Raw genomic sequence first — 26,273 nt, 5'->3', positions numbered from 1 at the left:
AGAACTGTACCTGGCATACCCCGGTGGAGATACTGAACCCAGCCCTTGTTGCTGCTGGCTCCACCTGGCAGAAGGATTACATATTTGTTAAGTTTAGTTTGCTGGCTCCTTGGCTTTTTCTACAGGCTCCCTTCCTTTGAGCCTTCTCCTTTCTCACCCTCACCTGAATGGTACTCACCCTCAACTGTCAGCAAATTAGTTCTTCTTTTTAAAAAGAGAGAGAGATTTATATAAAGTGTGGGTTCCATCCTCAGCCGCACTGAGTTTATACTCTAAGCTATCTTTCTGCTCTCCTGATCCTGGGCTGGCTAGGGACTATAACTTTAGAGTGGCCTTGAGACTGCTTTAATTTATGCTGACTGCAGCTAGCTGTTCTGCTAGCTGAGGGACCTAGTGAAGCTCCGTGAGCTCCAACTCACCCGCCTATTCTGGCTGGTCCTCCTACCCTTGACACACGCTCTGTGTGGAGGGGTGGGGACAGGTAGTGTAGGGGTCTTTTGTCATTAATACCTAGCAAGTCCTGTTCAAACATTATTTGAGACTATGGAGTCTGTTCCTTCCAAAGTAAATTATAGTTCACAATCTACAGTTTTATAGACACAGAGCAATATGTTTTTTAGCCAATGCATTTAGAGGTTTTTTTTAAAGAAAGATTAATTCAAAGAGTCAGTATATTAGTCTCCTTTCAGACAGCCTGCTACTCCACTCCCATGCATTTCTAATAAGCCCAGTAATGTTGCAGTACCGAAAACCCTATTCTGGCTCTTTGGTGATGGATTTTCAAGGTCATAAATAATCACTGAATCCATTCTAACTGATAGGAGCTTATTCCTTTGCAACCCCAATGGTGTGTCACACCATGATCCATCACAGAGCCTCATAAAAATGAATTGGTCTTCTATCTCTTTCTGAACATTAGCAGCCATTTTCTTCAGCTGACTTTTATAATCCGCTCTGATGACACATTCTTTTACAAAAGGCTTCAGATTTTCTATGGCACAACACAGAAGGCAGAATGTCACATAAAGGGCTTGAATGTTTCTGTGGTGCTTTTTACAATGGAAAGAGCTGCAAATGTTTTCACTTTCAAAGCAGAGTCTTTATAAAGCATTTGCACCAGACATGTTTCACCAGTATCATTCTTGCACCCATTCCAAAAACAACTGTAATATGTGGTTTATGACACACACTAAGATTGGTGCTGAATACTTTGTCGTAAAGATCCAAAGTCAGATGTGACATGAAACAAATGGTGTATATATAAACCTTGAAGCTCCAAAATATTAAGCAGCATTTTGCTCAAATTCCAGGAAATTTGCATGGAAATTGCATGGAATAGAGTCCAAAATCCCTGATGTTTCACAGCATTTAGAGTCCGCTAAAACCTTTATCTATGTTGCACATTTTCTGTCTGCTATCTCTGAATTCACATGGAGTGCAAAGCAAAGAAAAAGACAAATAAAATGAAAATAACTATAAAAATGTGGAGGGGAATGATCCTATTTAATTTGGACATTTATTTCTAATCTATTGGCTAAAACCCTTGATTTTTAAACAAAACAATTAGATGAGACTGTATTCATGCTATCCCCACAAAGAGTCTTCTTATATTAAAAAAAACTAGGGCTGTCAATTAATTGCAGTTAACTCATGCAATTAACTAAAAAAAAATAACCTATTAAAAATTGATGGTGATTAATAGCACTGTTAAACAATAGACTACCAACTGAAATTTATTAAATATTTTTGGATGTTTTTCTACATTTTAAAATATATTGATTTCTATTACAACACAGAACACAAAGTGTACAGTGCTCACTTTATATTACATTTGCTTACAAATATTTGCACTGTAAAAATGATAGATAAAAGAAATAGTATTTTTTCAATTCACCTCATACAAGTACTGTACAGCAATCTCTTTACAGTGAAAGTGCAATTTACAAATATGGAGTTTTGTTTGTTTGTTACATAACTGCACTCAAAAACAAAACAATGTAAAACTTTAGAGCCTACAGGTCCACTCAGTCCTATTTCTTGTTCAGCCAATCACTAAGACAAACAAGTTTGTTTACATTTATGGGAGATACTGCTGCCTGCTTCTTATTTACAATGTTACCTGAAAGTGAGAACAGCCATTCACATCGCACGTTTGTAGCTGGCATTGCAAGGTATTTACATGCCAGATATGCTTAACATTCATATGCCCTTCATGCTTCAGCCACCATTCCGGAGGACATGCTTCCATGCTGATGATGTTCGTTAAAAAAAATAGTGTGTTAATTAAATTTGTGACTGAACTCCTTGGGGGAGAATTGTATGTTCCCTGCTCTGTTTTACTCACATTCTTCCATATATTTCATGTTATAGCAGTCTCTGATAATGACCCAGTACATGTTGTTTGATTTACAAAACTGTCACTGCAGATTTGATAAAATGCAAAAGGGTACCAATGTGAGATTTCAAAAAATAGCTACAGCACTCGACCCACGGTTTAAGAATCTGAAGTGCCGTCCGAAATCTGAGAGGGATGAGGTGTGGAGCATGTTTCAGAAGTCTTAAAAGAAACTACAGAACCTGAACCACCAAAAAATAAATTAAACTTCTGCTGGTGGCATCTGACTCAGATGATGAAAATGAACATGCATCAGTCCACTCTTCTTTGGATGCATATTCTCTGGAATGGTGGTTGAAGCATGAAGAGACATATGAATCTTTAGTGCATCTGGCACGTAAATATCTTGTGACACTGGTTACAACAGTGCCATGCGAATGCCTGTACTCACTTTCAGGTAACATTGCAAACAAGAAGCAGGCACCATTATCTCCTGAAAATGTAAACAAACTTGTTTGTCTGAGCAATTGGCTGAAGTAAGACTGAGTGGATTTGTAGGCTCTAAAGTTTTACATTGTTTTATTTTTAATGCAGTTTTTTTGGTACATAATTCAACATTTGTAAGTTCAACTTTCATTATAAAGAGATTGTACTACAGTACTTGTATTAGGTGAATTGAAATATACTATTTCTTGTTTTTTACAGCACAAATATTTGTATTAAAAATAAATAGAAAGTGAGCACTGTACACTTTGTGTTCTGTGTTGTAATTGAAATCAATATATTTGAAAATGTGGACAACATCAAAAAATATTTAAATAAATGGTATTCTATTAGTGTTTAACAATGCGATTAATCGTGATTAATTTTTATAATCTCTTGACAGCCCTAAAAACCCCCAAATTGCTATGCATGGAATTTTTTTATGATTACATATAGTGTTAGACCTGCTCTTGCTATCACTTCCAACAGTTCTACAACAGTGTAACTCCTCTGATTCAGATATTCCTGATTTACACTGCTATAAGTGAGATCAGAATCAGGCCCACTGTATCCATGTTGATAAAAAAAAAAACTAGGATAGGGAGGCAGATGTTCAGCACTTCCATTCAGTTACCATGGGCAACACATATCCCTTTGACACACTGCACCGCACTTTTACCTCCAGTAAGTCAGCTACAGTCTGCTGCACACAATTACTAACGTGATTAGAAAATACTATCCAATCAAAACCAGTCTCACACTGTCAACTATGATTTCTGTTCTTTGATAACAAATAGGTACAGCCCTTTCTAAGAGTCTTCCCCCGTCTTCTCTGAGATGTAGAGATTGCTAATTTCCCAACATTTGCAGTAAGTAATGTACCCTGAGAGGCGCATACACCTTGATCACTTCTGTATCAGTGTTGTGGAAATGACCTCATTGTCACTTCCTTCTGCAGCACACTTCTGCTTCAGATACCAATTGAGGAGAGAGCATAAAAGATAGCACCAAGACACCGTGCGGGTTTGTTAGGGAGGAAGCTCTCAAACGGAGGTTGGCAAAGTACTTGCATGTAGGGAGGAATCAAAAGGGAAAAGCCAGTGTAGCTGTCTTCACTAGAGGTTGCTGTTATATAGATATAGGTGTGAACAGAACTGCTTTCAGGGCCAAATCAGACTACCTGCAAGACTGAGGGAACCAACAGTATGAGAATTCCTAGGAATCCTACTGCATATCAAGTTTCTATTCATCACTATTCATGTGGGTAACTCACTTGCTGCAGTTTATTGGCCGTAACTGATACTGTGGGCTCATATCAAATGACTTTCAAATGAATCTCCTCTAAAAGCTTCAGAAAGTTGCCATTGGTGGTTTCCAGTGTTTCATGGCCCCATGCCAGCTCTGAGGAAGATGGAGTAGTTCAGTCTACTGAGGCAGACATTTCTGGCAGGAAATCGTTTGCTACTCTGCTTGCAGTGGCTTATTTTTTTTCCCTTGCTGCCTCCTTTGCTCCTAATGGGGGTCTGCAGAGAGGGAAGGTCATTCCCAGAATTGGCAGACAACAAGGCAAGCATAACCCCTGAATCCACTAGAAAATCATAATGGGAGTAAGCAGTCAGAGCAAAGCGTGTCTGTTCAGCTGTGCACCGACCCACGCCCCCGGATTGTTTATTTTATTGAACACCTACCCTGTAGCACAGTTTCTTTGTGTAATAAACCTTTTTCTCTGATTTTACATTAAAACTGCAGAGTAAATCCTGAAGTCTATAGCTAGATAGCACTCTCACTGCAGACAATAGGAATTTTTGCCTGAAGACTGCTGGATTTGTCTCATAGTCAAGTTGTTCCTTGTTGTTTAGATGCCATTGTCTTTTGACAACCTTGATTGAAGGATAGTCTAAGTGATTCACTCAGTCAAATGCTCTTCACAGTATAGTATAATGTCATGACCCAGTAATCTCATTTAAAGCAAGGCAGTATCTGCTCACTGGCTAGCAAGGGGAGATCAGATTGAAATGTAATTATAAGACCATCACATTCATCTTGTGGTTAATACCAATTCCTAAATATTGCTCGCTGTCCTCATTCAGTTCACCTCGTGAGGGAACATTAAACTGATGAACATGTCCAAGTTTACAATATGGCATGATCGAAAGTCTTAAATCCTAAGAATCTGTGTACAGATTTGAATATAAATGTAGAAGACAACATTCTGGATGGGTAAATTTAACTTTCAAGCTATAGTGTGCATTGCTAATTTCCTTTAACTATCTCTAGCCAATGATATATGATATACATCTGTCTCAAAAATAAACAAACAAATGAACAGTGGTTAATCAATCATTAAGAAAACCCAATATAAAACGTTTACAAATGGACATAGGAACTTTAAGGTCAGAAGGGACCACCATGAACATCTAGTCTGACCTCCTGCACATTGCAAGCCGCAGAACCTAACCCACCCACTCCTGCAGTAGGTCCATAATCTCTGGATGAGTTACTGAAGTCCTCAAATCATGTTACAAAGAATCCACCATTTACTCTAGTTCAAACCAGGAAGTGATCTGTGCCCCCATGCTGCAGAAGGTGTCTCTGCTAACCTGACCTCGGAGAAAATTCCTTCCCAACATCTTTTATTCAACTTTAATAATCTATTGCTCAGTGATAAGTTATTGTCTTAATGCTCAATAGAAATATAAAAATAAAGGAAAATGTGATTTTTATAATCCATTTAACCTAACCATTACCTGACAGTTGATAAGAAGTGACTATACTATTTACTATTTAATATTCTCAACTTCATTATTCCAATAATATACTGTACTTAGATTAATAACTACTCAATAGATATTCAAATCTTAACCAAGAATATATAGTAATTGTGTATAACATTCTTTACCTACTGTAATAGATGTTCTCTTTTGCCATTAAGGTTGCTGTCATAATATAAACCTGCTACTCTCCCTTTGATATTCCTGACTATTCTGCTCTGTAAACAGCCTGTGTAGATACAGTATAACCTAATTCACTTTATATTCCATACATTTTTAGCATGCAGTCATGGTGCCCATGTAACTTATTCCTGTAAACTTTCACATGCTATGTGTAGTCTCACTGGACCAGTAATTGGATGGGAAACTTCTAAGAAGCATTGTGATATTGTAAGAAGTTAGTGATTCAGCTGGTGGAACTTCACCTTCTTAATCACCATTGTCTCAGCATGGTGTTAAGGGGAACACTGCTGCTGGAGGAGCTGTCTTTCAGATGACATAAAACTGACATCATCACCATTATGGCAACTAAAGACTCCAAGCCCTTTTGTAAGAACGGTTGTTAGCGTCTCTTTGGGTGCATGGTTTCATCTCTGTGCATGAGTTGCAATAACACTGGTCTACAATTTTTGAGAAGTTGTCTGCTTCAGAGATAAAATGTGCTATTTATTATGTATTTTGATGTGCTGAATTCAAATATGACAATTAAAACAACTGATTGGCTACTGTTTCTAAGTTATTTAAGTTTTTACATTTTATGTCTATGTATATTGTGTAGATAGTAGAGTTTTAATCATAAATTGTAAACCTAGGTCTTTTCATGTGTTTATGGTTGCTTTACATGATAATATTTCACCTGTCCTGTTTATGTAACACTTTAAAAATCAGCGAAAGGGTTATATAACTAAAATTTATTATGCAACAAAAGGCAAAAAACTATTATGTACATAGTTTAGTCCTATTCAGTGTCTACTCGGCGCTTCTTGGCTTGTCTCTTGTATTCATTAAATGGAGCATCTCTTGTCACTGTCCAGCAATAGTCTGCAAGCATTGATGGGCTCCATTTGCCCTGATAGCGTTTCTCCATTGTTGCAATGTCCTGGTGAAATCGCTCGCCGTGCTCGTCGCTCACTGCTCCGCAGTTCGGTGGAAAAAAATCTAGATGAGAGTGCAAAAAATGTATCTTTAGTGACATGTTGCAACCAAGGCTTTTGTATGCCTTGAGGAGGTTTTCCACCAATAACCTGTAGTTGTCTGCCTTGTTTCCAAGAAAATTTATTGCCACTAACTGGAAGGCTTTCCATGCCGTCTTTTCCTTGCCACGCAGTGCATGGTCAAATGCATCATCTCGAAGAAGTTCACAAATCTGAGGACCAACAAAGACACCTTCCTTTATCTTAGCCTCACTTAACCTTGGAAATTTTCCATGGAGATACTTGAAAGCTGCTTGTGTTTTGTCAATGGCCTTGACAAAGTTCTTCATCAGACCCAGCTTGATGTGTAAGGGTGGTAACAAAATCTTCCTTGATTCAACAAGTGGTGGATGCTGAACACTTTTCCTCCCAGGCTCCAATGACTGTCGGAGTGGCCAATCTTTCTTGATGGTAGTGGGAATCTCTTGCACGACTATCCCATTCGCAGAGAAAACAGCAGTACTTTGTGTATCCAATCTGCAGACCAAGCAAGAGAGCAACAACCTTCAAATCACCGCAAAGCTGCCACTGATGTTGGTCATAGTTTATACACCTCAAAAGTTGTTTCATGTTGTCATAGGTTTCCTTCATATGGACTGCATGACCAACTGGAATTGATGGCAAAACATTGCCATTATGCAGTAAAACAGCTTTAAGACTCGTCTTCGATGAATCAATGAACAGTCTCCACTCATCTGGATCGTGAACAATGTTGAGGGCTGACATCACACCATCGATGTTGTTGCAGGCTACAAGATCACCTTCCATGAAGAAGAATGGGACAAGATCCTTTTGACGGTCACGGAACATGGAAACCCTAACATCACCTGCCAGGAGATTCCACTGCTGTAGTCTGGAGCCCAACAGCTCTGCCTTACTCTTGGGTAGTTCCAAATCCCTGACAAGGTCATTCAGTTCACCTTGTGTTATGAGGTGTGGTTCAGAGGAGGAGGATGGGAGAAAATGTGGGTCCTGTGACACTGATGGTTCAGGACCAGAAGTTTCATCCTCTTCCTCTTCCTCGTCTGACTCAAGTGAGAATGATTCTGGTGCATCAGGAACCGGCAGTCCTTCTCGGTGGGGTACTGGGCGTATAGCTGATGGAAGGTTTGGATAATGCACAGTCCACTTTTTCTTCTTTGACACACCTTTCCCAACTGGAGGCACCATGCAGAAGTAACAATTGCTGGTATGATCTGTTGGCTCTCTCCAAATCATTGGCACTGCAAAAGGCATAGATTTCCTTTTCCTGTTCAACCACTGGCGAAGATTTGTTGCACAAGTGTTGCAGCATATGTGTGGGGCCCACCTCTTGTCCTGATCTCCAATTTTGCAGCCAAAATAAAGGTGATAGGCTTTCTTAACCATAGTGGTTATACTGCGCTTTTGTGATGCAAAAGTCACTTCACCACAAACATAGCAGAAGTTATCTGCACTGTTCACACAATTACGAGGCATCTCTGCTCATTTTGGCTAAACAGAAATGTGTCCCTTTGCAAAATCAAACACTGACAAATAAGAGAGCACGACACTGTCTGATTTCTAGAGCTGATACAGAGCAATTTGTTCAGCAGAGTGATGTAAGCTTCGTTATGATTGCATCATCCATGACTTCTAGGAATAACATGATGCAATTCATATCATGTATGATGCAATACCAGCTTCAGATTGCATCATTCATTGTTTTGCCTAAAAAGCAAGTACTGTCCAAACCCAGTCATAGATTTATTCATAGATCCAGTCAAAGATGTATTTTAGTCATTTCTGGTTTAAATTGAGATCCCTTCCCTTTATAACTCACTTATCCTCCGCTATTCCCAAGTCAAGGGTCGTATATACTGACCCAATAGCATAACTTGAAAACTAGAACCAATCAACAATTTTAAGCATCATTTTCGTTCTCAGTGACCCAGAATTAGTAAAGTTTGACTACATTTATTTCAGAAGCATTTTGGCTGTAGAGCAGTGTAATCAAATATGGAGGTATGAATGAGATTTGCCATGACTAGGTAGAATGGGTGGAGTTTTCTGGCCAGTCACTGATAAAAAACCCACCCATTTCATTTCTATCACTGTGCCAAACAACCTCAAGTCTGTAGACCAAATTTACAGTCTGAGGACAGATACCTTCAATAGATGCAATAGCTAAAATGAGTTCTTTGAAGTGTCTTCTACCTAGGAGCATCACTTCAGTCTCACCCAGATATAGTGTTAGTCAGCTGCTCTACATTCAGGTACTGATTCTAACTGACCAAGCATGCTGGCTGAGTAGAGCTGCTGGTTGTCACCCAGTTATGGCTGATACCTCAGTGTTTGTTGTCTTACCAGTTCTCCCAACAGCTTCATATGCAGAATGCTGACATCTAATTAGGGTTGATCTGTATCAGATTTGATCTCAAAGGGAAAAGATAGGATACCAGTCCTAAAATCTGGTTGCAGGAGCAACAAGTGAGTGTTTGACAAAATCATTTTCTCCAGCCTCCCACCAATTCAAGTATTGGGAAAGATGTTCATATGGCATGACCATAAAAAGAAAATACTGTAGATATATAAGGTTCCATCCTCATTCTGTGCACACTCAAATGTACCATTTAAGGATGGGAAAGAGATTCAGGATTTGTCCCAAGGTAGGGAAATGTTAGTAATGAATATTCCTCCAGGCAATATAAACTCACGTCCTAAGATTTCTTTAACAGAATACTTTAACAAATTGCAGCTCCACAGACTATGGGGGAAAATCTCAACTGTGTGACCACCTGACTCGTAAAGATTTTTGCTTTGAGGAGAAAAGTAAAATATCATTAATTGAAACGATTTAAAAAATCATGCGCACTTGTTTGGGTTGATTGTTTGTTTATAATAGGATACTGTTGATGCTAGTACCCTGGATTAAATTGTCAATTCATTAGCATAAAGGGGTATCAAGCGTTGTCATTCTCAAAGACAAATTCTCTTGGCTGCAGAGTTATCTTAATCATATTCTCTCTAGAATTAAATGGGAAAGGTTTTCAATGACCAGAATAAACATTTCCAAAGGAAAATGCTCACTTTCACCCAAAGAAAATGATTAGCCATCCAGGGGACCAAGCAATAATTGGCTGCAAATGTGGATTGCAGATGTTTTACTCTGTATTCTGGGATTTTCAGGATGAGTCTCATTTCTGTACCAGGCAATGGCAGGACAAAACAAATCTGTTTCCATTATTAGGAAGGGGAAAAAAGCTATAGTGGAAAAAACAGCTGGGTCTTCAGCATGCTAAAGATGGCTAGTAAATATTCAAAATAATTATAGATATGTACTACCTACAACATTAAAGTCACAAAAAACTTGTGATTACTTAGATTTTTGTACTTGTTTTAAGACAATTATGTAATTTATTTTTTACTGTAGAGTTTTGAAAGATATTAGACATGTACCTGGAACAAAACTCCATATCTGAAAGTTCTCTAAGTTTGGATTAGGAACCAAATCTCTATACTGTGCAGAACCCAAACCCTGGATGAGAAAACTGTTGAATCTGAGAAAAGTTTGGATCTGGTTTCTGCCATCCATAACTGGATAATGGAGTATAGCAATCACCATTAAAAACTTTCAGTTGTGTTAAAAACTTGAATAACAGCAGCCATATTCCCAGTACTAAATATAGAGAGTAAGGGATTGCCAATGTCTTCCTGCAACTTCTACTGTTAGCAGGTGCTATTCCTAATAGGGAATGTTAAGTGGCATCTGCTGGTTCACTTCGGCAGGCATCTCATTACCTGTCCCAGATTTAAGATAGATATATATGGTGTTCTAGAGCAAATGGATACAGAGTGTAGATTGAGGAGTCTTGAAATAATGAAAAACACCAGAGAGTTTACAAATTATACCAAGCGATATCAGTGTTTGAATACTGTTATATAAATAAAAATTCAAATAAAACTTAATTCTAACATTACAGAATACTTTAAAAATGTTCTGTACTTTCCAGAAATAAACTAGATAACACTGCATGATTCACACATGCAATCTATTTTCTTCACACATTAGGGTGATCAGGGCTCAGATACTGAGGAAAATTGGCAAGTCACAATGTCCCAACCTCAATAACACATGACCCTACACCTCCAGTCCCTGCACAACATTCCTCTAAGCAGGCCAGGCTTTCATCTTTATTGTGTGTTTCCTTCAAGGGGAGGGCCTCGCTTGGTGGCTTGGTTCCTTGGCCTGCTTTTCTAGAAACTTGGCCTGCTTTGGAAACACAGTGAGACACACATGGCAGAACTCTGCCCTCAGGTTCACATGCACAAATCCCATGGAAGTCAGTGGGAGCTGTACCCCTGTAACAAGTGGCAGAATTTGCACTGTAGAGTCTTTCTCTTATGTTATTCCCCCCAAATAATGCTTTCCAGAGGTGATGCTCTGGAACATTGCCAAACTAGGGCAAGCCATACCGGTTCATAGTGCCCATTTTGGTACACAGGGCAACAACAGCCATTAGAAATGTGCCGGGTGGTTTATCATTAAACATCAGTGGCCTTCCCCACTAAAACTACTAAGAACATAATGGAACTGACAGGGCACAATGTTGTTGACTTATCTATTGTTGTTGACTCTATTCTCCATCCTGCCAGTCCCAGTAACTCAAAGGATTGGGCCCTTAAAATATTACTAGCTGCATTATAGGACTATCCATTCAAAGTGGGACTGATAAAAGGTTCCAAGAGTTTATTAAAACATAAATAATCGTAGTGGAGGATGCAAAGTTCCAAATGACTGTGTCTTTTAATATTTTGTCACTGTTTTTTATTTCCCTTGTATGTTGCTTGGAAATAGCTCTGAATGTGTCACACAGCTGAGGTATTAAATCAGCAGTTTCCTTGTTAAAATGCCAGTGGAAGCCAACAGCGGAAATGCTGGCTGTTGTGTTTCTTAAAAAGAATCTATAGAAGGCATTTTGAACTGGTGAGTACAGAGGAGCTTATTTTTGCATTTGTAGTGCAGCACAGATAGCCTTTTGATGTTCAGCTGTTTCCATCACAGATTTGATAAGGGGCCTCCAGTGTACTGAACTTCATCCGTGATTATGGAAATAAAACCATGGAATTGATAAAGAGCTGCACAGACACATTTTTAATTGGTTAATTAAAATCATGCAGCCTGTATTACAGTCCAGTTGCTGCAGAACTGTTCAATAGCTTTATGCCTAAAGTAATGCCATAGGCAGTAAATTTTGAGTTACCACACAACCTGCTTCAAAACCTTGGGGCTTATTCTATTTTGCTCCCAGCGGTGATGACGTTATCACAAAGCATTTTGATATTTCAGACTATCCTCATTTTGCACTGTGATGTAAAATGGAGCTGCAGCAATTACAAAATCTCGTGCTAGGATACATCTCCCACTATCTTGTCATAGTGGATAATGGCATTGTCAGCATTTTGGTGCACTGGTTTGTAGCCTGCTGAGATCCAATCTTTCTACCATGAATAAGTAGTCTATTCTACATACGATAAGAATCAAATCAAAGGGCAATATTCTCTGGAATTTCTCCCCTCCATTTTCATGAGCAGAGGGGGAGCAGAACAAGCTAATCCCAGAGCTAATCCTAGGAAATCCTGGCTTCAGGGTATGCTTCACTCCATCTTGACTGTCCCCACAGAAATCTTCCTCCAGCTCTCCATGGGATTGTTAGTCTGAAATTTGGGGGGCTATGGGAAAGGATGGAATCACAGAGCAGCTGCTCTCTGTAACATGCTCCCTTCCAGACTGCATGGATTTGTTATCAGAAATCAGAACAGGTGTTACCACCTGTGGACACCCCCTCTCGGCTACTACTGCACTGCTGAGTGTGCATCCACCCCTGCTGCCAGAAGGAGGAAAAGGGTGCCTTTTGGATGCAGAGAAGCCAGCAAGGATCTTCTGAGACCCACTGGTTTGCCTAAGATGTTGCTGAAATAGCTCATTCGTCAGAGAGCAAACTCTGCCTCCCTATAAGAAGGCCAGACCTGGGGAATTGCTCTGTGTCAGCTCAAAAGTTTGTCTCTTTTGCCAAAAGAAGATGGTCTAATAAAAAATATTACCTCGCCTACCTTGTCTCTCCTATAAGAATGGTCAGTGGAAAACTGAGTGTCACACCTTATAGAATCTCCTACCTCCTCTACAGGGAAAAACCTGAGCAAGAAAGAACCTGATTTCAAATGAGCATCAATGACAGCCCTGTGCCTCCAAAACATAAGAAAGCAGACCCCTCCCTGGCTGCTGGTAATACAGGTTTGGTCCATTCCCTACCATCGGCAGGAATGTTGGGTTCAGCCTATTACCATTTTGATTGTAAAATGTCCCCTACAGAATTGGCTACCAGACAAATGTGGGCCAATTTGGCTAGAAAATGTAAATTCCTCCCTTCACACACCTCGATGCTGTACTTTGAGAAAATCCAGGGGTCTTGCCTCCCCAAGCAGCTGTGGGGGGCGGGGACGCGATCACGATCTGTGGCACCACCGCACTGCTTTCTTCTTTGGTGGCACTTCAGCGGCAGGTCCTTCCTTCAGAGAGGGACCGAGGGACCCGCTGCTGAATTGCCGCCGAAGAGCCGGACATGCTGCCCCTTCCCCTTGGCCACCCCAAGCACCTGCTTGCTGCGCTTGAGCCTGGAGCCGTCCCTGGTTGGAAATCAAGTAGAAAGCATTAATGTGGACAAAGTAGATGAATAAAAGATTGATCTGGGTCCGTCAGTTGATCTCAGAGGATCAGTTTCTGCCATTCCAAACCTCCAACAACAACACAATTTATCTGGTCCAGCTGCATGGTGTTACCTGCAGCTTAAGCATCTCTTGAAGGACATATTTGGTCCTGATGCTCTGGGATCACCAGAGACTCCAGAATTGTTGATGATGTGGAGAGAACTCCATAGATTCACCCAACCAACTGCAGCCTGTTATGACTTCCTAGCCCAAAAGACCCTCCCTTAATTAGATTGCCTATGGAACAAAGATTTGTTTGTATCCTTGAACACTAGCCCATGGGGAAGTGCCTTGTAAAACATTAAAAAGTCTGATATTGATCTTTGATTAAAACAGATTCAGCAGAAAATTATATTTCATTCACACTGGTCCCTCCATAGGTTACAGTGCATGGGCCTTGCCGAAAACTGCAGATGTGAGTCTCCCGGAGCCAAGCACCTCATGTTTTGGGACTGTCCCATTATCCTGTCAATGAAACTACTTGTGGCTAGAAGTAGACATGTTTTGGGATAGATAGCCCCTTATCTTGGAAACTCCCTGACTTATGCGAAGCTTGTTTCCCTACAGCACTTCTCCTAGCCAAACAGCTCATATTGCAAGACAGAGGGAAGAGCAGACTGCCTCCAGGGAGAGAAGTTCTGCTAAGCAACAGACCTGGCAGATGCAGAGTGGGTAATGGTTCACAGAAGATGGACCTCAAACAATTCTGAAAAAATGTGGTCAGACTCTTTAGAGATCTTTGATTTCTACCTTGTGTGTAGAAACCGAGCTATTGCTCTCCTTTCCCCTGTCTTTCCCTTTCCCCCCTTTCCATGTTTGTTTGTTTGTTTTATGGAGGGAAGCAATAAAATATAAACAAACAACAACAAAAGGTGCATCAAGGACAAATTGTTCAATCATAGATGCCTAAAATTAGGCTTCTGTGGCAAAATAGCCTGATTTTCATGAATATTGAGCACCTGCAGTATCCACTGGAGTCAATGAGAACTGTGGGTTCTTTCAGAATCAGACAGCTTTGATTTAAGTGCCCAAGTAAAGATTTAGGAGCCTTATCTAACCACTGTGGAAGTCAGTGGAAAGATTCCTATTAACTTCAGTAGGAGCAGAATTGAGCCCTAGAAGCCAAATTTTCCTATCTGCCTAAAGATGCAGATAGGAAAATCCCACAGGGCACATATCTGCATCTTTAGGCCCCTAAATACCTTCAAAAACCTGGCCCTAGGTGCCTAGCTTTTGACAACCAAATTTTATTGGCCTGAAATTTAAAAAATGCTCCCCCCTTCAAAAATAAATCCGTATTTTGTGGGGGGAGATTACTGTAAAAGCTTGGACTGCTGTTGTGATGCGGTTGTATTACATACAGAGATATATCTATATATATATATAGATATAAATATCTATATATATGTGTGTGTGTGTGTGCTGTGAAGAAAGATGACACTTTTAAAGATGACACTCATCAGAGTGGCTGCACTGTCTGAGGAAGGCAAAACTGATATGTTTACAGCAGATGTCAGTTGGTCTCCAAAGGAAAGATCGGGTGATATGAAAAGAGTAATTTGTCTGGGCTGGTGGCTATGCTTAAATGACTAATCAAAGATAGAATCATAGAATATCAAGGTTGGAAGGGACCTCAGGAGGTCATCTAGTCCAACCCCTTGCTCAAAGCAGGACCAATTCCCAACTAAATCATCCCAGCCAGGGCTTTGTCAATCCTGATTTTAAAAACCTCTAAAGAAGGAGATTCCACCACTCTCTAGGTAACCCATTCCAGTGCTTCACCTCTCTCTGAGTGAAAAAGTTTTTCCTAATATCCTTGGTGAATCCATGCTGATTGTTCCTGATCACTTTCCTCTCCTCTAAGTGCTTCGGAATTGATTCCTTGAGGACCTGCTCCATGATTTTTCCAGGGACTGAGGTGAGGCTGACTGGTCTGTCGTTCCCCAGATCCTCCTTCTTCCCTTTTTTAAAGATGGGCACTACATTAGCCTTTTTCCAGTCATTCGGGGCCTCCCCCATTTGCCATGAGTTTTCAAAGATAATGGCCAATGGCTCTGCAATCACATCTGCCAACTCCTTTAGCACCCTTGGATGCAGCGCATCCATCCAATTTTTCTAAAATTGTGGCACTTCTTTCTCCACAGAGGGCTGGTCACCCTCTCCCCATACTGTGCTGCCCAGTGCAGCAGTCTGGGAGCTGACCTTGTTTGTGAAGACAGAGGCAAAAAAAATCATTGAGTACATTAGCTTTTTCCACATCCTCTGTCATTAAGCTGCCTCCCACATTCAGTAAGGGCCCACACTTTCCTTGACTTTCTTCTTGTTGCTAATATACTTGAAGAAACCCTTCTTGTTACTCTTAACATCTCTTGCTAGCTGCAACTCCAAGTGTGATTTGGCCTTCCTGATTTCACTCCTGCATGCCTGAGCAATATTTTTACACTCCTTCCTGGTCATTTGTCCAATCTTTCACTTCTTGTTAGCTTTTTTGCATTTAAGATCAGCAAGGATTTCACTGTTAAACCAAGCTGGTCGCCTGCCATATTTACTATTCTTCCTACACATCGGGATATTTTTTTCCTGCAACCTCAATAAGTCTTCTTTAAAATACAGCCAGCTCTCCTGGACTCCTTTCCCCCTCATGTTATTTTCCCAGGGGATCCTGCCCATCAGTTCCCTGAAGGAGTCAAAGTCTGCTTTTCTGAAAAGCAGAACACTACTCTAGGAAATGGGAATGGGATATACCAAATTTATTTCCCTTGTGTGATTAATGCTTGCTGATTTAGGGCAAAATATTAATCATATTGTAATTTAAATATGATTTGCTCATATACAATCGTTCTAGGCATTGTAAACACTCAGATAAAGTTGGCTTCATATTTGGACATTATTGATGTTAGTAAAGTAATGCAACGATAGATGACCTTTATGCTCTGTCTGAAAAGAATTAGAAATTGAAATGGAATTGAGGAGGCTATAGGAGACAACAGTGAATATACAGGATCAGATAGAGTAGAAATTCAGCAAGATCATGCTTTTGATTTATTAGGCATCATTGATAGCATTAGGAAAGATGGAGTATTCAACTCACAACTTGGTATTTAATTATTCTTAATATGCAGAACACAAGTGTTTTGAATAATGGTTATTTGCTATAATAAATATGATCAAATTTATGAGAGTACAGTACCACCAAGAATTCAAAATGAAGAGAAGGCAGTGTACATGAATATACTAGATGATCTTTAGAGCTGCAAGTACTTTTCAGCTATACTTTCAAGGAAGAATTCTATGCTTAGGTCAGAAGTGTTACCATGGAAACAAAAACAAGACCTTTATGCGTTTGTCCTTTTGTTGGAAAGGTTAAGGCTGGAATTTTCCAGAAATATCAGAGGGATACAATAGAACAGTTGTTGTTCTAGTGAGTATTTAAGCATTGTTTGCAAGGTGCTAGAATTGTGGGGCTGGATCCTTAGCTGAAGGTCTGACCCATGATAACTAAAAATAATAGATTTGCATTATGTCTGGGATCAGTTTTCATCCTGCTTTGGATCATTTCAGCAGTGAAGGGCAAACTAGTTCAGAGAAAATAAGCTGAATCATTCCCTAAACCTGGAATTGGGACACCACCCCCCCCCAAGACTTCTTTTGATATTTGAATATCTTGACGTAACTTTCTGTTGTTTCTTTTTGTCCCTGCACCTGGTTTTGGCTAGCAACACAAGTGAATGAACTCTGTCATAGGGACTATTATTGAAGTATTATTTTTTACCTGGCTAGAACCAATACTAAGGTATCAAAAACAAAACAAAATCTGATGAGAGCCTGTTCTTATCCAATGGGTTAAGATAAGCGGCAGAAAAAATCCAAACTGATGTCGTTAAGTCTTTGGGGATTTATCTATCAGTGCATTGAATGTAATGTTTCATGAGTGTCTGAGCTGTGTGGTCTGTGGCGGATTCAGATTGTAATCTCCTGAAGATAGGGATTGTAGCTTCTTCTGTGTGCCAACTCCTGAACTAACTGATGGCCCTCAGTAAATAATAACCAGTCCTGCAAATAATGACAGAGAAAAGGGGTTTTGTCTGTAAATAATGCCATTGCTACCTCAAGCATTGCAATTTCTACAATTACAATTACCCTTGCCCCCAAATGATATTTGGCCTTATCTTGATTTTGGACTATTCCCTTTTCAAAGCACAGGAAATACTGTAGTAATATCAAAATGTCATAGCAGAGAAGATGTTGATTTATTTTATATTTTTGCTACAAGGGCAAATAAAAATTCCAGTGTCCAGGTGTATTATTCCTGCCTAGCAATAGCGCACCCGGAGAAAATAAGGGGTATGTGCTGAGCAGTGACCGTGCAAAACACCCCAGCAGCACTTTCTTCCTGGTGCTGTGCCATCTACCTGTGCCTCATTAGTAATGCAAGCACTTTTGGAGTCTACCCACACCACTTGCACTCCATAGTGAAGCCAGTCAAATTATGCCCACTTCTTGTTCAAATGTTTTAGGGTGGAAAGTACCTTCTCCCTTCACCTTAGCGCCACCAGAGTGGCTGCATTTGACCTTTTGCATTTATTTATTGCTTTTCATGTTACAGACTTTAATCTGTCCTGCTAATTTAAGTTATTTCCCCCCATTAGTATCTGTGAGACCCCATGCTGTACCCAGCTACGTATGTTTTTCTGTTTAGGAAAAAAAATATCCATCCTCTGTGCATATGGGCAACAAATAACTATGCAATCACAATGTTGCATGCAGTGTTGTTGTAGCCGTGTCGGCCCCAAGATATCAGAAAGACAAGGTGGGTGAGGTAATATTTTCTATTGAACCAACTTCTGTTGGTGAGAGAGACAAAACTTAGAGCTACACTGAGGGTATGGCTACACTTACAAGTTGCAGCGCTGGGAGTTACAGCGCTGGTCATGCAGCTGTGTAGGGGCCAGCGCTGGAGTGTGGCCACACTGACAGCTACCAGCGCTGCAGTGTGGCCACACTTGCAGCACTTTCCAGCGCTGTATTGAGAGGTGCATTGTGGGCAGCTATCCCACAGAACACCTCGTCCCGTTTTGGCGCCGTTTTGGCGCTGAGTATTGTGGGAAGGGGAAGGAAGTGTGTGGGTCATTCCGCTTCCTGTTCCAACGCCCCGTGGTGCATCGCTTCACATCCCAGCATTCTGTCTTTCCGGCAACGTTTGGCGCCATTGTGAGTGTCTTTCTGTTTTACTCTGTGGGAAATGGAGCCCGAGCTGCTGAGGACTGTGCTGATGAGTGTCGCCAGCACAACACGTTTGGCAGTCGAGCTATTCCTTCAGCTCCAAAGTGACAGCGAGGAGTCTGACGATGATATCAATATCGATTCTCCTGCCACGTGTGACACCAAAGTGCTTGTGGCATTCACAGAAATGCTCAGCACCGTTGAACGCCGCTTTTGGGCTCGGGAAACAAGCACTGAGTGGTGGGATCACATCGTCATGGAAGTCTGGGATGACGAGCAGTGGCTGCAGAACTTTCGTATGAGAAAAGCCACTTTCATGGGACTGTGTGCTGAGCTCGCCCCACTCTGCGGCGCAAGGACACAAGATTGAGAGCTGCCCTGACGGTGGAAAAGCGGGTGGCTATTGCAATCTGGAAGCTGGCAAATCCAGACAGCTACCGGTCGGTCGGGAACCAGTTTGGAGTGGGAAAGTCGACCGTTGGAATTGTTTTGATGCAAGTTTGCAAGGCAATTAATCGCATCCTGCTAAGAAAGACCGTGACTCTGGGGAGCGTGCAGGACATGGTGGATGGCTTTGCACAAATGGGTTTCCCTAACTGTGGAGGGGCAATAGATGGGGCGCATATTCCTATTCTGCCCCACCTGGCATCAGAGTACGTTAATCGAAGGGTATTTCTCTATGGTTCTCCAGGCGCTTGTGGATCACCGGGCGTTTCATTGACATTTACACAGGCTGGCCTGGAAAGGTGCATGATGCACGCATCTTTCGGAACAGTGGCCTGTTCAGGAAGATGCAGGCAGGGACTTTTTCCCAGACAGGAAGATCACAGTAGGGGCGTCGAAATGCCCATTGTGATCCTTGGAGACCCGATTACCCGATACTGCCTTGGATCATGAAACACTATACAGGGAAGCTTGACAGGAGCAAGGACAGGTTCAACTACAGGCTGAGCTGGTGCCGAATGACTGTGGAGTGTGCTTTTGGTCGTTTAAAGGCATGCTGGCGTTGCTTGTATGGGAAGCTAGACTTGGGGAAAGCAGCATCCCGCGGTTATATCCGCTTGCTGTACCCTCCATAATATTTGTGAAGGGAAGGGTGAAACATTCAGTGAGGCATGGACCACCGAGGTTCAAGTCCTGGAGGCTGAATATGCACAGCCAGAGAGCAGGGCTAATAGAGAGGCCCAGCACAGGGCTTCAAGGATTAGGGATGCCTTGAGGGAAGAATTTGAGGCTGAAAGCCAACAGTAATGTTTGCTGACTTGCATGGGAGTGAATTGCACTGTTTACACTGTTATTCTATTATCCCTAAAATGATTTGCAGTGCCTCTTTCTTTACTGGGCTAAGGTATCTTTCACTATCTGCTATAATAAAGACTGTTTTCAAAGCCAAGAATTGTTTTATTGTAAAGAAAAAAAATTCCTTGACAGACAGACAGACACACAACATTTCATGAACACAAGAGGGAAGGGGTGTGGGTTGGTGAACTGTACAGTCACAAGTTTGCAAATGTCCTGTCTGGAGTGCTGTTTAACGATTCCTGCACTTCAGGGTGCATATACTGCATGGTTGTGGGGGTTGAGTGCAGAGGGTAAGGGTGGTAGGTATCAGGGCTGGTTGGTGAAAGAACAGGTGTTGGAGGCAGCTGGTGGTGGTAAGAAACTGAATGCTGGGGAAAGGCGGTTTGAGCTGACATTGGGGCACAAGGACAAATGCTTTGGGACGGGGGGGGCTGTGGGGCAGCACGGGACTGCTCTGCCTGCATGGCTAAGATTGCCTTGAGACAGTCCGCTTGGCTCGACAGGATCTCTAGCAGCTGGTTTGTGCTTTTCTTCTTTGCCACAGCGTTTCTACGCCAATGTCTCTGGCGGATCATGCTTTCCTTCTCTCGCCACTCCTTCAGTTCCTTTCTCTCTGCAGCAGAGTGCTGAAGAACAGTCTTCAGCATCTCCTCTTTGCTCTTTCGGGATTTCTTCTCAAATTTTGTAGCCTCTGTGCTGTGGAACATCTGCCCACTCCAGGAGTCAAGGTCACTGTAGAAATGAAACATTTAACAGGGGCAGCATTGTATCCACTATCTCCAGACATGAATTGTTACACTGAGGGAGTTTGCACTTTAACATTCTTTTCCCACACGCATAACATGACAGAAGCCACGAAATGGTGAGTGAGGGGTGCTTATAGAAGGAGAAGTGGGGCTTGATTGATAGAGGGGGCTGGTTGCTTGGGTAATCTGGAGTGATAGAGGTTGAGTGAAGATGCAGCTGCAGGGGTGATCTTCACTATCTACCTATCTCTTCACTAAAGAGTCTCCCAAAATTTTTCACAGGAGTTAATCCTGCAAGATATCTCCCTGCTGCGAGTCACTAGGGGACAGCGGGAGGCTCTTTTACAGCAATGTGGATTCCGCCCGGGACCCTACGCGGCTTCCCTGTGTTCAGAAATGATCCCCCCCCCACTCGCGGAACAGTGGCGCGGACGCATCAGCGTGACTGGGACAAGAAACACAGTGGCTCTCCCTATAAACCTGCGCAGGCATATTGCCCACGCTCTGGCTGAAACTTTTGCTGAGATAACTGAAGCAGATTACCGCGACGTGATAGACCACATCAACGGGCTATTCCACATCTAGAGACTGGCATGCATGCAGCCATAACCCCCCTTCCTCTCCAGAAACATTTCCACCCAGAAAATAAAAGCCGCTTACCGTTAACCCGCTCCTCTGCTTGTCGTTCTGCAACTGCTGGCTGCTGCGATTGGGTACTTTCCTCCTGGCTTGAGAAGAGATCCTGGCTGCATGCCCACTCTGGGGTGTCTTCCCCCATCCCAGTAGCTTCACTCGTGGTTTCCTCCCCCCCCCCGCCTCCTCCTCCGCCGCCGCCGCCTCCGCCTCCTCCTCCTGTCCCCCAGCCTGCTCAGAAGTGTCCATCGTTATCCTGGGATTGGCAGTGGGGTCACCCCCAAGTATCTCGTCCATCTCCCTGTAAAAACGGCAGGTCGTGGGGGCAGATCCGGATCGGCGATTACACTCGCGGGCTTTGTAATAGGCACTCCGCAGCTCCTTAACTTTCACCCTGCATTGCAGTGCGTCCCGATCATGGCCCCTATCCAGCAAGGACCTTGATATCTGCTCAAAGATATCGTAATTCCTACGGCCGGAGCGCAGCTGTGCCTGCACTGATTCCTCCCCCCAAGCACTGATGAGGTCCAACAGCTCGCCATTGCTCCATGCTGGGGCTCGTTTGCCACGTGGAGGCATGGTCACCTGGAAAGATTAACTGATTGCACTCCACACCTGGCTGCAGCAAACAGGAAGGAGATTTTTAAAATTCCCGGGGCATTTAAAGGGCTGGTCACCTGAGGCAAGAGCAGTAGAGTGCAAACTGATGAGCAGAGTGGCTGAACAGGAATTCTGGGATAGCTCCTTATTCCCTGGAGGACAGGTAAAGCGCTGGTGAGTGTCCACACCTGCTGAGCAGCGCTGGATCCACCAGCGCTGCACTCCTTATACCCCTGCCGGGATGGGTTTTCAGCCAGCGCTGCAACCAGGGAGTTGCAGCGCTGGTTGTGCCCTGCAAGTGTGGACGGGGTGTAATTGCAGCGCTGGAAAGCCTCCACCAGCGCTGCAACTTGTAAGTGTAGCCAAGCCCTGAGCTCTTCTTCAGGGCTGAGAAAGGCTCATCATTTGGAAGTGTTGTGCCAGAACAACAGATGCAAAACCTGACATATCTCCACTGCTATAATAATCAACACCCCCCACAACACACCTTTCAAAGATCCCTGGGTCCTACACGTGTCTATCACAATACGTGGTGTAACTCATCCAGTGCACTAAATGCGCCAATGAAAACTATGTGGGTGAAACTAGACAGTCACTACGCTCTCAAATGAACTCACACAGGGAAATGATAAAAGACAAAAACACTACATCACCATGGAGGAACACTTTCACAAAATGATTACTCTATATCTGACCATTCAGATATCAAAAGATGAGCCTGGGAGCTTAAATTGGTAATTTTGCTTGATACTAAAAATCATGGTCTTTATAAAAAGACTGGATTTATGGCTTATTACAATGATCCATAACCCACCAACTCCCCTTTTTGTCCTGTGACTGGAGGGGTGTTAACAGGCGACTTCACCTTGAATGGTCCCTTAGTTTAGCATAAGTAGTTGGCACATATTCTATCTGTTCAATCTTTTATTTATCTGTGACATTCTGAGTATCTTTCCTCAACTTGTTGAAGAGCTCTGTGTAGCTTGAAAGATTCTCTCTCTCTCACCAACAGAAAGATACTACTTCACCCGCCTTTTCTAGCTATGCAATCACATACATTAATAGTATACTAAAGATGTGTGCATTCTTGAATAGGGATTTAGGGTAGCAGAAATACAATTCACACACACGGCACACTTGAACTCCAGAAAAAGCTGTGCTCAGACCTTCAGCTAGAAGGTATCTGTGCATCTCACTCACACACTTAACTTAAGCGCTCAGCGCTGGCGCAGCACAGCAAGCGCTTTGCGCGCGAAAGAGCAGTAGTGTAGTCAAAGCGAGAAAGAAAAAAACTCCAGTCCCATCCTCCTCCCTCCTCTGGGGGGGGCGGACAGCGCTGGGCGGCGCGCAGCGCCAGGGGGGGCTGATTACACTGGGCGCTTTGCGCGCCATAATTTGCAGCAGCTGTGTGGTGTGTTCCCACCCTGCTGCAGCTACTGCAATTAAGTGTAGCCAAGCCCACACACTTCTAAATTTCTCACTTATTATCAGTGCTTTAGAATTCAGCCCTGAAGCCATCTCTGTCCATCAGAAACCCTTCCTGGCTTGAAAGCCCATGCTGAATTTAGATATCATCCTGCCTTTCCTAACACAAAGGCTCATTGTCAGCTGTTAATGGTCCATCAGGATTAAAGGCACCTCACTAATTAGCTGCGCTCATCAGTAAGCTAGTTAGGTTTGCAGTAGGTAACCTTTTCTGATGAGAGATGCATCCATGCAGGCAATTTTAATAGAATTATAATTTTTGTGTGTTCGCCACTTTTGCTATATGAAGTTAGAAAAAGTTTTGCAGTTCTACACAATTAAAAATGGTTCACTGAGATGTGGATTGGAAATGATGAGGTTTATGACAATGGATTAAGTAGCAGTGGTTCCATTTCTTTGTTCATGTTCTAGTTGTGCCCCAGTAACCTTGAGCTATATTGAATTCTTGGGCAACCAATTTTATTTCAGTACCTCTAGTAATGTAGATTTATTCCTGTTGTCATTTGTTAAGTCCATGCATGTTTGGATAATATGAACTACTCAAAGACAATTAACAGAATAAATTACCTGAAATAATATATAAATAGTTTCTACGGCATGTCAGTCAGTGACTAGATATAATGGAAAAATAGAACAAGTCTAATGTAGCATCACTTCACTCTCATGAGTTCGAAGATGATGAGCAGATGGGAGACGATACAGCAGATTGTTATAGCAGTATGCAATTGCAATGGTATATAGAGCCTAGTACCAGTTCAAATATTGGACATTGGACTATCACCTCTGGAGTGGTGTCTCTGCTGTTTGGGGGAGATTTTCAATAGAGATATGTGTGTGGTATGGGCTCTGAGGAAAAATGCAAGCATCCTAGTGTTTATTGTTGAATGTAAAGTTGTTATGGGTAAGGATGAAATGGATGAGTTTGGCGATGTGTTTGGGGTGAATATCTGAGGGTTGTCCATTATCTTGTAAATATTTGAGGCAGACAGTGATGCCATCATGGTGAAGGATGTTGGTGTACTGGAAGGTGACATCCACGGTGGCAAGGATAGCATTCTGAGGCAGTTGTTAATGTTGTAGGGTTTCTGAAGGAAGTTGGTTGGGTCCTGGAGTAAACTGACCCTTTGTCAGGTGAGTGGTTTGAGGATGGTTTCTATGAGTCCTGATATTCTGGCCGTAAGAGCTCTGTGGCCAGGGTTCCCTTGTTTGTGTATTATGGGAAGCATGAAGAAGGTCCTTGAGGAGGATTAATGGAGGATGAGGTTGTAGAGTTTCTCTTGAAGTTGTTTGGGGAAGGATTTGATTATATCCTTAAATTCCTTGTGAATTGTGGTGTGGGGTCTTCTCTGAGTTCTTTATAGTAGCTGGTGTTAGAGAGCCGTCGGTTGGCCTTGTTGATATAGTCACCATGGAACCACATTTCCACATTCCTATTTCCCTGTTCTAGAGTGGCATATGACCATAGTATCCTAAATACTACAATGTAGTTACTGTTGTAAACTCTGAATTTTGTATAGCAACCAAAGTATATTGCTTTTTCATCATATTTTAGTATTGATGAGCTCATGTTGGTTTGTTCTTGAAATAATGTTTCTGAATTCTTTCATGTCAAGAGCTGTAAAAACACAAACAAACCAGAAATACCTCTTTGAAATCAAGTGATAAAGAGGTACTGCTAGTAAGCAAGGAGCAGTATAGAATGAGCCTTGCACATGTCTAACAGAAATCTCCAGTAGAGAGGTACTAGAATCTGGAGACTCTCAGCTTCCCATTGGAAGTGCCAGTCACAGATAGAGGGTGTAGCACACCAGGTTAAGTCTAGCCAGACACTTTTGTTCTGTAGACTGATACCTTCAGGAGAATGTCTGTGACCGTACATGTGGTTATTGCAGTATCTGTAGGCTTGGAAGGATTAGATTTTTATCGCTAAATGCCGATTTCCCCATAAGCACACAAACCTATGAAAAAATATTTCCATCCATAATAATTGAAAATTACAGAGGGGAAAAACATTGCTTGAAAAAATATTAGAGTCCCACCTTAATGTATATAAAACATGTTGTTGTAATGAATGCTGCATGAGTGCTGCATACAGCACCACTAAAGCAGTCAGCTCTGGTGTTAGTGGATCTGGAGCTGTGCATAATAAAATAATTATTGTCTGACTTCCCTATAGTTTCCCACAACTATGAATATTTAAATTGATAAAAATAGAAAAAATGTTTTAAACCCATAATTTCACAAAGCTGTCAAAATATAAATTGATAAAAATGAGGGTCGAGGGGAAATGCTTAAAAATAAACATCGCTATTATCTGCCAGAATTATTAGGGAAAAAAAATCTGCTACCACTAAACTTCTTCTCAAATCTGGTACACAAGAGAAGCCTTTTAAAAAAAAACTGAATTCCATATAGATTCCCAGGAAGCTTTAGCTCTTTGATTGTGGATAAGTCAAACTGAACAGATAGAGCTGCAAAGGAATGAATGTCACTGTGACAGTGATGGTTCTGAAGCTGCCCTGATGAGTCAGCCCTACCACATGAGGAGTCTGCTTTGGAGGTGCACTACTCGTTCTTGCATAGGTAATGGCTTGCGGCCTCCTTTTAAAAACTGTTTAGGCACCTAAAAATGCAGATAGATGCCTAGTGGAATTTTCAAAAGTGCTTAGGCACTCCCACGGGAGTTAGGTGCATAAGCACTTTTGAATAGTTCATCTAGCTGCATTTTTAGCTGCCTAAATATCTTTAAAAATTTGAGCCTTGATCTGACACAGGG

General features: G+C 41.9%; 1 protein-coding gene across 14 annotated transcripts in view; it reads left to right on the top strand.

Annotated features, from left to right (window-relative positions):
• Window positions 1–26,273, top strand: part of LOC120372175 — a 398,338-nt gene that overhangs the window by 366,478 nt on the left and 5,587 nt on the right. For 2 of the 14 annotated variants that reach the window (XM_039489040.1, XM_039489041.1), the window contains exon 6: window positions 14,076–14,297. The exons of 8 other annotated variants lie outside the window; for them this stretch is intronic. In XM_039489040.1, the coding sequence (XP_039344974.1) occupies window positions 14,076–14,184 (109 nt within the window). In that variant the 3' untranslated portion in view covers window positions 14,185–14,297. Of the gene's footprint in view, window positions 1–12,928; window positions 12,972–14,075; window positions 14,302–26,273 lie in introns of those variants that run through there. 4 more of the 14 variants (XR_005584760.1, XR_005584761.1, XM_039489032.1 and 1 more) reach the window with 4 other exon arrangements.

The sequence above is a fragment of the Mauremys reevesii genome, linkage group 9, assembly GCF_016161935.1.
Source record: "Mauremys reevesii isolate NIE-2019 linkage group 9, ASM1616193v1, whole genome shotgun sequence".
NCBI lineage: Eukaryota > Metazoa > Chordata > Testudines > Geoemydidae > Mauremys > Mauremys reevesii.
Note: the sequence above shows the minus strand (reverse complement) of the source record. Positions and strands in the feature narration are given on the sequence as shown.